This window comes from Eremothecium cymbalariae, chromosome 8 (genome assembly GCF_000235365.1).
Source record: "Eremothecium cymbalariae DBVPG#7215 chromosome 8, complete sequence".
Lineage (NCBI taxonomy): Eukaryota > Fungi > Ascomycota > Saccharomycetes > Saccharomycetales > Saccharomycetaceae > Eremothecium > Eremothecium cymbalariae.
This window is the reverse complement of record NC_016456.1, coordinates 499,674-513,754: the sequence shown is the minus strand read 5'-3', so window position 1 is coordinate 513,754 and position 14,081 is coordinate 499,674. Positions and strand designations below refer to the sequence as shown.

The 14,081-nt window shown below is 48.2% G+C and overlaps 8 protein-coding genes and 1 further gene across 8 annotated transcripts; 4 read left to right on the top strand and 5 right to left on the bottom strand.

Annotated features, from left to right (window-relative positions):
* Window positions 1–175: 175 nt before the first annotated feature.
* On the bottom strand, window positions 176–1,546 carry RPT1 (proteasome regulatory particle base subunit RPT1; the record flags this gene model as incomplete). Its single annotated transcript, XM_003648302.1, has 1 exon — window positions 176–1,546. One exon carries the CDS (start codon window positions 1,544–1,546, stop codon window positions 176–178), a length of 1,371 nt encoding a protein of 456 aa, XP_003648350.1.
* A 264-nt stretch (window positions 1,547–1,810) lies between these two features.
* Window positions 1,811–3,694, bottom strand: AVT3 (Avt3p; the record flags this gene model as incomplete). The annotated part of the gene is made up of 1 exon (XM_003648301.1): window positions 1,811–3,694. One exon carries the CDS (start codon window positions 3,692–3,694, stop codon window positions 1,811–1,813), a length of 1,884 nt encoding a protein of 627 aa, XP_003648349.1.
* Window positions 3,695–4,308: 614 nt separating this feature from the next.
* SDH1 (succinate dehydrogenase flavoprotein subunit SDH1) lies at window positions 4,309–6,282 on the top strand (the record flags this gene model as incomplete). The annotated part of the gene is made up of 1 exon (XM_003648300.1): window positions 4,309–6,282. One exon carries the CDS (start codon window positions 4,309–4,311, stop codon window positions 6,280–6,282), a length of 1,974 nt encoding a protein of 657 aa, XP_003648348.1.
* A 132-nt stretch (window positions 6,283–6,414) lies between these two features.
* Window positions 6,415–7,627, top strand: Ecym_8247 (the record flags this gene model as incomplete).
* Window positions 7,628–7,660: 33 nt separating this feature from the next.
* MCR1 (cytochrome-b5 reductase) lies at window positions 7,661–8,584 on the bottom strand (the record flags this gene model as incomplete). The annotated part of the gene is made up of 1 exon (XM_003648299.1): window positions 7,661–8,584. One exon carries the CDS (start codon window positions 8,582–8,584, stop codon window positions 7,661–7,663), a length of 924 nt encoding a protein of 307 aa, XP_003648347.1.
* Window positions 8,585–8,966: 382 nt separating this feature from the next.
* Window positions 8,967–9,950, top strand: NNR2 (NADHX dehydratase; the record flags this gene model as incomplete). The annotated part of the gene is made up of 1 exon (XM_003648298.1): window positions 8,967–9,950. One exon carries the CDS (start codon window positions 8,967–8,969, stop codon window positions 9,948–9,950), a length of 984 nt encoding a protein of 327 aa, XP_003648346.1.
* A 442-nt stretch (window positions 9,951–10,392) lies between these two features.
* GPM1 (phosphoglycerate mutase GPM1) lies at window positions 10,393–11,136 on the top strand (the record flags this gene model as incomplete). Its single annotated transcript, XM_003648297.1, has 1 exon — window positions 10,393–11,136. One exon carries the CDS (start codon window positions 10,393–10,395, stop codon window positions 11,134–11,136), a length of 744 nt encoding a protein of 247 aa, XP_003648345.1.
* Window positions 11,137–11,241: 105 nt separating this feature from the next.
* Window positions 11,242–12,375, bottom strand: GYP6 (GTPase-activating protein GYP6; the record flags this gene model as incomplete). The annotated part of the gene is made up of 1 exon (XM_003648296.1): window positions 11,242–12,375. One exon carries the CDS (start codon window positions 12,373–12,375, stop codon window positions 11,242–11,244), a length of 1,134 nt encoding a protein of 377 aa, XP_003648344.1.
* Window positions 12,376–13,039: 664 nt separating this feature from the next.
* Ecym_8242 (uncharacterized protein) lies at window positions 13,040–13,513 on the bottom strand (the record flags this gene model as incomplete). Its single annotated transcript, XM_003648295.1, has 1 exon — window positions 13,040–13,513. One exon carries the CDS (start codon window positions 13,511–13,513, stop codon window positions 13,040–13,042), a length of 474 nt encoding a protein of 157 aa, XP_003648343.1.
* Window positions 13,514–14,081: the final 568 nt, after the last annotated feature.

The window sequence follows — 14,081 nt, the reverse complement described above, 5'->3', positions numbered from 1 at the left end:
CTGGTTTATACACTACATTTAACGTGATATCAACAGAAGCTATTACTGCGTATAGAAATTTATACAACGTTTACTTTTCAGATATGCGCTCCTCTCTCCTTTATCCATTATTATGTTGTTTGTCTCTTAGGTCTGTTTTTTTTATATTTATTTTTTTATTCTTAAGATTTTGACTTCAATTATATTGCATATAACGAGAGGTAGAGCTAAATTTCTTGTATCCATTGATGACTTTATCTACAGCTTTCAAAAAATCCTTCTCTGTAGCCACTTTCCTTCTAGATCTGATTGCAAACATGCCGGCTTCTGTACATACAGATCTCAACTCTGCTCCTGTGGAGTTGGGGCATAATCTCGAAATCAATTCCCATCTAATGCCACGTTCTACACTCATGGATTTGGTGTGGATACGGAATATGTTAGCGCGGCCTTCCAAGTCTGGTAAGGAGAATTCAACTTTACGATCTATTCTTCCTGGCCTTAGCAATGCAGGATCTAGTGTATTTGGTCTATTGGTAGCAAACATCACCTTGATATTACCGCGGGGGTCGAACCCATCTAATTGGGTGATCAACTCCAACATTGTTCTTTGAACCTCATTGTCGCCACCAGCACCATCATCGAAACGCGCCCCACCAATGGCGTCCACTTCATCAAAAAAGATTATACATGCTTTCTTGGTCCTTGCCATCTCAAATAATTCCCTAACCATACGCGCACCCTCACCAACGTACTTCTGAACCAATTCGGACCCTATCACCCTAATGAATGTCGCATCTGTTCTGTTCGCCACAGCACGGGCACACAACGTCTTACCGGTACCTGGTGGGCCATAAAGCAAAATACCCTTTGGAGGATCAATACCCAACGCGGCAAATCTCTCCGGCGACAAAAGCGGCAACTCAACAACCTCCCTCAATTTTTCAATTTGCTCCTTGCAACCCCCAACATCAGAGTAAGTCACATCCGGCTTTTCTTCAACAGTCATCATCGTCACGCTAGGATCAATACGCGGTGGCAACGGCAACTCAATAAAATATTTCGATCTATCAACACCAACCCTCATACCTTCCTCAATATCCGTAGGAGAAACTCTTTCGCCCAACCCAACAACAAACTTCGCAATCTGCTTCAAATTAATGACATACTTGGCATCTTCATCATCGTCCCCCACAGTGGTCGCACTGCTACTTCCGCCCGCACTGTCCCTAGAAGGCTCCGACTTGATGATTTTCGTGCACCTGGCAACTTGTAATGGATGTCTTTCACTCAATTTTTGTCTATCACCCAAAATATCCCACAAATGAGAGGGTGCTAAACCTGTATCACTCTCTTTAACCCCAGCCTTCTCCTTAATACGCTGTTCAATGTCCTTAAGATCCTTTTCGGTTGATTTTAACTTAGCTGCGTAAGGAGCAGCCCCATATGTCTTGAGGACTTGAATATCGCCCTCGGTAAGAGGTTTAATTTTATCATCTGCTTGCTTCTGCTCATCCTCCGTTTCCACTGGAGGCTTATACTTCTCCCAATCTTCCTTTGGAGACATTGGGACTTTTCTTGATATGGATATTGAACAGGAAGTATCGCTGTTCCTCTTCCTCAAGGGTGGCAAAATGTCTTAAAAACATGGGTTTTTTGGGATTTCGTTAATTTTGTTTTATAAAAAACAAAAGAAAAATTGAAACCGCCGTTTTCCCATGTATCGGTTACCCGGATGTCATCGAGATGGCGACAGCGCCGGAGCCGCCCGTCCCCCACACAGTTATAATAAGAGTATAGACATATACATACATATCTTATCACTTTAGGCCTATTGGAGCCACTGCTTCACGGTTTGTGAGGATGTGTAGAACATGCCGATGACTCCGAACCATACCACGAGCTGGTCGAGGAACAAGGCCGCGTTGGAAACACGGCCAGTGCCCTTGAAAAGCATGTAATGGAGCAACGGTGGGTATATGTAGATTAGCGGGACACATGCAAAACTGCCAATCAAGGACACGAATTTATCCAAGTCGTCGGCGCCAACCCATGCGATGGAGACGGTCACAAACACAACAAGCACCCGGAACCAATTTTTCGCCCATTTGACCCTTGGGTCATGTTTCCCGGACACCGAGGAGGAAATGATGCCGTGTTCCAATATACGGATGGCGGGGAACAACTGTAGAGGCGTCGAAAGCATGATTGCCATGGCATACAGAAACTGCACGCTGCTGCTTAGCACACTATCCTTGGGGAAGTTCAACAAGATGACCGTTTCCACACGGGATCCAAACGCAGAATAGCAGAGCAGCCCACAGGAGATGAAAATAGACGTCACTGCTGCAATGACCCACACAAGACACGACGCAAATCTGCCCGGCCTGCTCATCGACTCTTGAATTGGAACCAAAAGACCAATGCCTTCATACGTAAAGATAGCAGTCCCCACAAACAACGTCCAATCCTGACGATTGAACATTTTCATAGACTGCGATGCCACCCCATACCGCAACACATATACCGCGCTATAGCCGTAGACGTACACCAAACCAAACAAAATCAACACATCTGCAGCAAGCGCAGTGCCCGACAACCTGGAGATCCTCCGAGTCAACGCCAAGGGCAAATACACAACCAATTGCAAAAAGATATAGACCGACAGCCGATGCGACCAACCGAAAACCTCCCCAAAAAACACCTGCAAGTTGGTCGCCGTGAAAATCGTATACGCTGCAGAAAACCCTATCTGCGACAACACGATAGACGCCAAGATCCCACGTTGCATGCTCTTGCCATACGCTACCCTCCCCAAGTCCCCATACCCATTTACACACGCCTCTGTTTTAGCCTCGATCAAAAGTAAAAAACAAAAACACGACACCACTCCAAAGAAAATAAGACACCCACAACTGAACAACCAGCCGCCGTTCTGGAAACCCTTTGGCATAAATAGTACCCCCGTCCCAACAAAGGCTTTTAATAACAACAACACCGTCTTGAAAACCGACGCCTTGCCCTTCCTGCCGCCGCTCCTAGTAGCACTGCTACTGCGTTCTTCCACAGTACCCAATAGCGGTTCCTCCTCATCCGATAAAAGTACTGATTCCCTGTCTCTATGGAGCCTTCTCCCGCCGCCGCCCAGCCCGCCCAGCCCGCCCTCACCCTCACCCCCACCCCCACCGTCGTCGTCGTCGTCGTCGTCAGAAAGATCCTCGCCGGCAAAATGCCCGTATAGACTGAGAAACTCAATGAAATTCCTGGTAATGAAATCTGACTTTTTCGCCTGGTTGTTCATCAACATGTAGCTGCGCCGGAACCCATTAGGCGCCCTCATCTCGTTGGCAGTCATCTCACTAAACGTGCCTGCATATGACCCGGAAAAACTCATCGACCGTCTTCGCGAACTGCCACTAACGGAGGCCAGCGGCGACGCTGGCCTCCCCCCCAGCAGCATGGGTGGCACGCCCTGCTGCTGCTGCTGCTGCTGCTGCGCCGGCGGCGGCGGCGCAGCAGCCTGCTCGCTGGTCCACCGATATAGGTCACGTGTCATGTCCCCACCCAAAAGCGTCAACGAGTTTCCTGACTCCGCCGCAAGATGCCTGTTGACTATGTCCAGCATAACAGAGTCAGGATTCTGCCAGTCGACGTTAACCGACGCCCGCGACGAGGGTACACTACTGCCCAACTGCATCGAAGGCCTGCGCGACATATGTGTCTCTATTTTCTTTTTATTTTGCTAATGGCCTTTTAGCTTAGTGTTGTATCACGAGAGCTTTGAACACAACAGCAGCCATGCTAAACAGTACGACAAGCTATTATTAGGCTTTTGGTTTTTCTCTGCGGGGGGGAGAAAAAACTGAAATGATCACACTTTTTGTGCAGAAAGAAACAAGACAAGCATACCCGTTTTGGAGAGGGCGCGGGGCGCGCGCCGTATCGTTGTGTACGCCCGCCACCGGAGACGAGCTCGGCTGTCCGCCCTGTGTGTCCTGCTGCCCGTCCGCTGCGGGCCCGCGGTCACGCGGGCCCTACACAACCCCCCTCCGCTCCGCGTGGGGGGTTGTGTAGGGCCCGGTGCCTCTGCTCAACTATTTAAAAAGCACCAACCACAACCCTGACAAGCACCGAGCACTGCGTTCCGGTCAAAAACGTCCCCTTATTCCCGTTTTCCCGGCTTGCCCCCACGTCTCTCTCGTCCGGCCTGGCGTTTAGTACATTCACTTCATTTTGCACATAATAAAAAACCAGAGAGAAAAAAGCATTTTTCCCAGCAACGACATACAGAACCTGACAGAAAAACCAAGATCACCAACTCAGAAACCAATGTTATTATCTCTCAGACAATCGGCATCGGCTCTTCGTCGGTGCTCGCCCCGGCTGGCTGCCCAGCCGGGCAGCCAGGTGGGCAGCCAGGTGGGCCAGCGCCCCAGGGGACTTGCTTCCGCAAGCCCCGGCGCCGGCGCGGCTGCGGCCGCTGCGGAGGCAGACTCCAGCAGCCGCCACGGCCAGTACCACATTGTGGACCACGAGTACGATTGCATAGTGGTGGGCGCAGGAGGAGCCGGGCTAAGAGCCGCGTTTGGCCTGGCCGAGGCAGGCTTCAAGACGGCGTGTATCTCCAAGCTGTTCCCCACGAGATCGCACACGGTGGCGGCGCAGGGCGGTATCAATGCAGCGTTAGGCAACATCCACAAGGACGACTGGAAGTGGCACATGTACGACACCGTCAAGGGCTCAGACTGGCTAGGAGACCAGGATGCGATCCATTACATGACACGTGAGGCGCCGGATTCGATCATCGAGCTGGAGCATTTCGGTATGCCGTTTTCGCGCACGGAGGAAGGGCGTATTTACCAGCGGGCGTTCGGCGGGCAGTCCAAGGAGTTCGGCAAGGGCGGGCAGGCGTACCGGACGTGCGCGGTTGCAGACCGCACAGGGCATGCCATGCTGCACACGTTGTACGGGCAGGCGCTGAACCACAGTACGCATTTTTTCATTGAGTATTTTGCGCTTGATTTGCTGACGCACAACGGGGAGGTGGTAGGAGTCATCGCATACAACCAGGAGGACGGGACGATCCATCGGTTCCGTGCGCATCGCACGGTGTTGGCCACAGGCGGGTATGGGCGGACGTATTTTTCGTGCACGTCCGCGCACACGTGCACGGGTGACGGCAACGGGATGGTGTCACGTGCCGGGTTCCCGCTGCAGGACCTGGAGTTTGTGCAGTTCCATCCGTCCGGCGTGTACGGGTCCGGGTGTCTGATCACGGAGGGCGCACGTGGCGAGGGAGGGTTCCTCGTGAACTCCGAGGGCGAGCGGTTCATGGAGCGGTACGCGCCAACCGCGAAGGACCTGGCGTGCCGCGATGTTGTTTCGCGTGCGATGACCATGGAGATCCGCGAGGGCCGTGGTGTAGGGCCGCAGAAGGACCACATATATCTGCAGCTGCATCATTTGCCTGCGTCTGTGTTGAAGGAGCGTCTGCCGGGCATTTCCGAGACCGCCCACGTGTTTGCGGGTGTTGATGTGACCAAGGAGCCCATTCCTGTTCTGCCTACGGTGCACTACAATATGGGAGGCGTTCCAACTCGTTGGAACGGCGAGTGCTTAACGGTCGACCAAGAAACCGGCGAGGACAAGGTTATTCCGGGGCTGTTGGCGTGTGGCGAGGCTGCGTGTGTTTCTGTGCATGGCGCAAACCGGCTGGGCGCTAATTCGCTGTTGGATCTGGTTGTGTTTGGACGTGCTGTGGCGCACACGATCAGTGATACGCTGCAGCCGGGGCTGCCACACAAGCCGGTGCCCGCCGATCTGGGGCAGGAATCCATTGCCAATCTGGACAAGCTGCGCACGGCCACGGGCCCGCTGTCCACCAGCACCATCCGGTTGAACATGCAGAAGACAATGCAGAACGATGTGTCTGTGTTCCGTACAGAGGAGTCTTTGCAGGCGGGGCTGCGCAACATTCTGGAGGTTGACTCGACGTTTGTGGACGTGGGGACCACGGACCGGTCTATGATCTGGAACAGCGATCTTGTGGAGACGCTGGAGCTGCAGAACCTGCTGACATGTGCTACGCAGACGGCTGCGTCTGCGGTGGCGAGAAAGGAGTCACGTGGTGCGCATGCCCACGAGGATTACCCGGACCGAGACGATGAGAACTGGATGAAACATACGCTGTCGTGGCAGAGGGGATCTGGAGATCCCGTTGAGATCAAGTACCGTAATGTTATTGCAACTACTCTTGATGAAGCCGAGTGTGCTCCGGTGCCCCCCACGGTGAGGGCTTACTGAAGAGGCCAGGCCCCTGCTGCCAGACCGAAAACACGGGGCATTTTGCTCTTGCCGGTTGTATATATTTTATATTTATTTTTTTATTTATTTTCTTAACAAACAACAAACACATGTTGAGTTCCTTTCAGAGCGATGGAGACGTTGCATGTAGCGGTGCAGGGCTGCGCCCACGGGGAGTTGAGCAGGGTCTACGGGTCGCTGAAGAACCTGGCGCACACCCCGGATTTGCTGGTGGTGCTCGGCGACTTCCAGTCGTTGCGGACCAGTGCAGACTTTGCAAGCATCAGTGTGCCACGCAAGTATGTGCGGCTGGGCGATTTCCCCAGGTACTATTCCGGGCAGCTCAGGGCGCCTGTGTTGACGGTGTTCATCGGTGGGAACCATGAGAATTTTGCGCAGTTGATAGATTTGCCGTACGGCGGGTGGGTGGCGCCTAACATCTATTATATGGGGATATAGCGGGGTGGTGTGGTTCCGTGGGCTACGCATCGGGGGGGTCAGTGGGATATATAAGCGGTGGGATTTGATGAGATCGCGGCCTTCTGGCGGGGCGGAAGTCGATGGGCGTTGGGATGAGTTGGTGCGGTCGCTGTACCATGTGCGTGTGAGCGATGTTGTGCCGCTGATGCTTCTCGATCGTGGGCCGGGGGGGCGCCGGTTGGATATGATGCTGAGCCACGATTGGCCCAGGGGAGTTGAGAAGTATGGGAACTGTTCGCAGTTGCTTAGTTACAAACCACATTTCCGCGAGGATGTGTCACGTGGGCAGCTTGGTTCGCCGTTGAGTTGGTGCCTTCTGAAGCGGCTGCAGCCTCTTTGGTGGCTTAGTGCGCATCTGCATGTTCGTTACGAGGCCCTAGTGGAGCATCGCGTGCGGAAACGTAAGAATAGTGCTGAGATTAGTTTGAGCGATGAGGAGGAGGACGGGGACGGCGGGGACGGTGACGCACAGACAAAATTCCTGGCGCTTGATAAATGCAAAAGGGGCCGGAACTCACACATGGAGCTGCTTTCCATTGACGTGGATGCTGCACATCCAACTTATGCCGATGATAAACTATACTGGGACCCGGAATTCATTGGTATCTTAAATACTTTACAAGATGAGAAGGTTGCATTGCTTACCCAAAATAAGCGCTTTGAAGATATTGACTTTGATCGATGCCGCAGTCTAATGCAGCCCTCTTCAAGCTCTGTTGCTCTTACAAAGGAGAATTTGTCTCGTTTCCGCATTCCAGACCCTTGTACTGAGACGATAACTAACCCAGCGCGACAAACACAAAGTTTCCGCGCTGGGTTCCTCTCCACAACAACAGAGCCGCCGCAGCCCACCGATCAATCATAAGAGTACAATAATATTTATTATCCTACTTAAAATCTAAAATTTGTAAACTTGCTCCTTAGCATATCCTAACTCAGCAAGCATACCGGTAAGGTCGCCTTGATCAGTAGGTGAAACTTTGGGGCCCGAATAAGCACTCATAAATGGAGGGGGCCCACAAACAAATAGCTGGGTCTTTTCATCTGGTTTTGGAATATGCTTCTGTAGAAACTCTTTAGTAATGAACCCCTTCTCACCACGGAAACTCCAATTTGGCTTATCAACAAAATAAGTCACGTGGATTTGGTCAGGGAACCTCGAGGCCAAATCATCCAATTCCTTCTTCAATAGAATGTCCTGTGGTGTTTTGTTCCCATAAAACAAATGAACCTTGGTGTGGTCAGCCTTGTTCTCCGCAATGTGATGCATCAATTGGAACAAAGGAGTGATCCCGGTACCTGCACCAAGCAAGACAACTGAATCAAAGGAATTTGGTTGCCAGCGCCATTTCTGAATTGGACCCTTAAATGAAACAGTATCATTTTCTTTCAAACCAAACAGGTGCGTAGTGAACTTACCGCCTTCATAATGTTTAATAACCAAATCAAAAGAACCCTTCTGCATATTATCAGTTACCGGGGTATAAGGTCTAATAACATTAGAACCCTTTGGAGTCACATACTTTGCCAACAAGGCAGATGCGGTCATCAACCCGGTGGTGTGATCATCAGAGGGTAATTTAAAAGTAAAACGCCTGGTATCATGACTTAACTGTTCAATTGCAGCGATTGATAAATCATGCCATTGATTGTCTCCAGTAAAAGTAGCTGCGGCTGCTGCCTTGGTTCCCGAGTCATTGTGAATATAACTAGAATTAATTGCAGAGGCTTGGTAAAAGTACCCTGCTGCAATGGCTGCTGCTGCTGTGGTTCCAACAGCAAGAGATAGTTTCTTACTAGGTCTAGCGAGTATGGATAGCATTGAATATACTGCAGTTCTTCACTGACACTTTTTGCTGGTGCTGTTCTATATATTCAATGTATAAATATGTATGATAAAAGGAACTTACTAATTAGCATTCGAGGGGTTTTCCATATTTTCTCGCCACCAGGAATTCAAAAGTCCGGGTAACCAAATCAGACACTTGATTACTAAGCAGAAACTTCTCGAGAATTGTGTCCGGTACGGTCCCGGACAGCAGCATGTATTGACAATGCCGCAGTGGTGAGACACACATATATACATGAGAGAATGGCCTCACATTTGGTTATATTAAAGGTCCTTAGAAAATGGATTTCATATTTCTATACCCCACTTTAGTTAGAGTTAGAAATACAATAGGTCTCTATTTTATCAAGGAACTATGACTGTTAACAAGCTCTGTAGACTCACTCACACAGAGCTAATCCGTGCTGCCTGTACCTGCATCCCTCCGCTTTCATCTAACCTACACAAGGGTCAAAGCGGTAGGGTATGCGTAATCGGCGGCTGTCCCAGTTACACCGGTGCTCCTTACTTCAGTGCTAACGCTGCAGCTTTAATGGGTTGCGATATGGTTCATATAATTTGCGACAGGAGCGCAGCTGTGCCCATCAAGAGTTATTCTCCCAACATCATGGTACACCCTTTCCTTGGGGATAGTACAGTTATAACGGAGGACAGTCAGGTGAGCCTCAGCGAGATCAAATCACTCATTGATAGAGTCGACACAGTGGCGGTAGGCCCTGGGTTGGGTCGTGCTCCTGCAATGCTCTCTGCTGTTCTAGACATTCTTGGCTACATTGCCGAGAAGTACCAAGGCCGTTTCCCCGTGGTCCTCGACGCTGACGCCTTGCACCTCATTGTAAACCCTGAATATTCAGACCGTATGGTCAAATTACTCCGCAGATTCCAATCTGGTAGCGTTATTATTACTCCCAATGTCGTGGAGGCTGGACGCATATGCGAGGCTCTCGGACTATCCAACCCTGACTTAATAGCCTCCCATTTACAGTGTGTGACTATACTAAAGGGGCAAAGAGATTTGATATATGCTAATGAAATGACCCTACCACTTTGTAACGAGACCGTAGGTTCTTTAAAACGCGTAGGTGGCCAGGGCGATACCCTAACAGGGTGTATTGCGGCCATGTTGGCGTATGCTGCTGCATCACGGAACATCCACCACCATAGTTTTCACCCATTTCTAACGGACCCAAACACGACAGCCGTCTTATCATGTTACATGGCAAGTACCGTGGTTCGCATTGCTGCACAGAAGGCCTTTAGCACCCATGGACGCAGTATGCAGGCCTCTGACCTAAATGATTGTGTCGCTGCCGTTGCTCGAGACATTCTTCCAAGCTGATGTAATCGCGCAGATGCGTCGTTTTTTCCGGCTTCCTCTAAATGCTTTTTTGAAGGCTCGAGGAATACAAAGGGAACCAATAAGAGAAAACAAAATTGTTTTACAATTTTTGTAAAAAATAAACGACCCCTTTTGAACTTCCGCTCTTTTGATTTTAACGGAGGAATTCTGTGCCTTTCGTCATGTGGTGCTTGGGCTTCCTTTTGGGTCTTGGGAAGACAGTAGAGGAACTTCAACACCATCCAGACTAATTAATATTGTTATATTATTACTGTTATAAAAAAAATTTGTGGGATGGCCCTCCCTTTCATATTCCTTTCTTCTCTCTCTTCCCAAACCCCTCTTTATTATACAGTATAAATAAGTTCATATAACTGTATCGTTCAAAACAGTCGTAAGAGATAACAGCACTCTGCGTTTAATAAAAACTATATCAAGGACAATGCCAAAATTAGTACTAGTCAGACACGGTCAATCCGAGTGGAATGAAAAGAACTTGTTCACTGGGTGGGTTGATGTTAGCTTATCTGCCAAGGGTGAAGAGGAGGCCGCCAGAGCAGGTGAGTTGTTAAAGGAGCACAATGTCAAGCCAGACATTCTATTCACATCCAAATTGAGCAGAGCGATCCAAACTGCCAACATTGCTTTATCAAAGGCTGATAGGTTGTGGATTCCTGTCGAGAGGTCCTGGAGATTGAACGAGAGACATTACGGTGACTTGCAAGGCAAGGACAAGGCACAGACTTTGGCACAATTCGGTGAGGAGAAATTCAACACTTACAGAAGGTCGTTCGATGTTCCTCCTCCAGCGATTGCCGATGATTCTGCGTACTCTCAAAAGGGTGACGAGAGATATGCTGACGTTGATCCCAATGTGCTACCTCAAACCGAATCTTTGGCGTTAGTGATCGATAGATTGTTGCCATACTGGCAAGACACTATCTCTAAGGAATTGTTGAATGGTAAGACTGTTATGATTGCTGCGCACGGTAACTCCTTGAGAGGGTTAGTTAAGCACTTGGATGAAATTTCTGATGCTGATATTGCAAAGTTGAATATTCCTACTGGTATTCCATTGGTTTACGAATTGGACGAAAATTTGAAGCCAACAAAGCCCGCTTACTATTTGGACCCAGAGGCTGCAGCAGCAGGTGCTGCTGCGGTTGCCAACCAAGGTAAGAAATAGATTTGAAGACGCTATATCTATTGCGACTTACAAACTTTTTATTTCTTTTCTTTTCTTTTGTATAGAGTTTAGTCCTTATATATATATATATATATAATACTACTATTATCTAACAGATGCACGCCCCTTAAGCCTTGACTCTGCACGCCGCTTCAACCGTTCTTCCAATCTCAGACGTTGACCACTATCGGCACTATCCTTCATGCGCCGGTACCAGTCGGAATTATGCTCCTCGATCAGCGTGTCACATACGGGTTGCATTCTACTGTGTTGTCCGCTGAGCCAGTATTCCACAAGTAGCTTGGTAGTCTTCATCAATTGCCGTGGGGGAGTCAGGTTTTCTACAGGATAGTGCAGCAGTAAAGCCATCAAATCGCCATGATCCTCACAGGAATGTAACTCTTGCACTACAAGTACCAGACTTACAACAGCTATTGCAGCTACTAATTCCGGCACAGGGTACCGGAACGTTAAGATATGATCCCACAGTTGAATCGTATAATCTAGATCAAATTCACGCAAAAAGAGCAAACGAGTCCAACGAATAAGCCAGATTGAATTATCTAACTGGTGATGAAAGAGTAACTGCTCGTAAATCTGAGGCGACGCATGGCTCAGCATAGGCTCAAATGTCTCCTTCGTCCATTGAATCAAATTACCTTCATCGTAAAACGTCGGAGCCACCTTACCAAGAAAGCATTTAACCATTTGTATACTGGTATGCCGAATACTTTCGCGATAACCATTATGGTACAATTGCATGTATAATATACCGCATAGCTCATGGTATCCTTGCTTATAGGGCCTCCCTGTTTCTTCTGTATATTGCGACAGAATTGCAATCATGTCATCTTGCACATTTTGCTCAGCAAATATACGGTCTATCAACAGCCGTTGTACATCTAGCGTTATGATTTCCACTTGCTCCTCCAGTGATGCCCTCTCCTTTAACCTATCATCTTGAACAACCATATCACCACTTACCTCACGAAGCTGTTCCAAGTGTCCTTCAGTCAAATTCCGCACCTTGTCCACTCCATATGTTGCAGCAACCGGTTGCTCCATCTCACTCCACTCATCTAGATCCACTTCTGAAAGCAGCAGTATCTTCCAGCACCACCCTCTATCCAGATAACGCTTCGTATCTGCTTCGTACAGCACCCCTTCCCATATTCCTGTCTGAGAGAGTTGCTCTTTACTGTGATATTTGTTCACCAGGTGTTGTACTGACATATTCATACCCCCCCCCCACTTTGAAATTCCTTACTTAATACTTTCACTGCAATAATAGTAAGTAGCCTTCAAATGTCCTCTGCTGTCTCGAATGTACCACACCTTTTCAAGCGACTCTTGTCCAATTTATTGGACCACCACAACGCACACACATACGCCTTCTGCATGTCGAAAACCGTTGAATTATTTAAATATTCCAAGATATCATGAACTCATACAAAACCCTTCAAGGATCATCCCCCGCTAACTGCTATCCAACAAGTTTCTGCATGCAAAATGAAAACTAGAACACATTCATATTACTTAAATGCATAACATTATTCCTTTTACAACGATATAAAAAGTATTACAAGAGTTCTTTCTGCATCTCTCGGTCCTCCGCTTGTGGAAGTGTTATCATATACTATTTCCGAATAGTATAAAATTATGTTAACACTTACAAAAACACACAAGTTTTATTATGTCTGCCTTCCCCACTCCAAGTACAATGAATGGCATTAGCTTTTTGAATACAAATCTACAATCTACAGATATTCTCACTGATTACATTTTATGCATAGCATATTATAGTAGTAGTACCGTAATACTCTCGCAACTCCAACCTCTTAATTTTTTATTCTGAAAAAAAAAAACTGCTGCAATAGTACCACCAGAACGTCATCTACACTGCTCATGGAGGACAATTCTCATCATCACACCCCCAAGACACTACCGCCCCTCTCCCACCCACCATCCCACACCGGTCTCTGCCTACTCCATTGACAACCTCTTGCAACGGGCGCATCATCGACTGCAAGTACCGCAACGACAGTAGAATATTGGTATCAATCTGACTGTTGAGAATATTCACATATTCTCTAATAAACCGCAAGTGCAATTCCTGATTTCGAATATCGGCATCATACATATCAACCAACCTTGTGATAATATTGTACACTCCTTCTTCATCATTATCACTATTACCGTCGTCATCGACGTTTTCTACCGAAACCATCGTAAGCGGCGAGTCCGCCCACGCATATGACATCATATCTAAAGATGAAGCCTGAGAACCCTCTGCAACCCGCGGCTCCTCTTCCTCTGGTATAGTAGGTAGTGTAGTATCCACACAGAATAACCCCCCAAACCCTTGCCAAGAACTCATCCTCTTACTACTTTGCTATACCCGCTTTCTCTTTTTTTGTTAGTATGACTAATGTTTCTACCTGCCACACTGTGCTAAGCTCACATGCAATCCCTGCCTGCCTTCTCCTGCCTTCCCAATTATCTTAAACCCCCTCTGGATAATCACACTCCCCTTTTATAGCGATCCATGCTCTTCACATATAAATCCCACAGTTTCTTCTGCTGGGCCTCTGTTGCGCCAGGCAGTACGAAACTTTTCTTGCTGACGCCATCATCTTCTCGAGCGTTAAAAGATATTATTTCCTCGAGGATTATGGACTGCGCCGCAGGAATGCAAAATGTAAGTTTTTACTTAGTCATATGCCAAGAGTATATGAATGTTTGCATACGTTCGAGGAGCGGGGATACCCCTATCTCATGTAAACCCCCATCGGCAAGATATGTCTTGTCAGCCAACACTAACCCACGATCGATCCTTTTAAGTTGGATTCTTATGGCCTGATATATGACTCTCTATAAGGGGCCCTAGGTTTCTCTTACATAATCGTACACAGCAAAAAATGCAATCACGCACTTAAATAAACCAG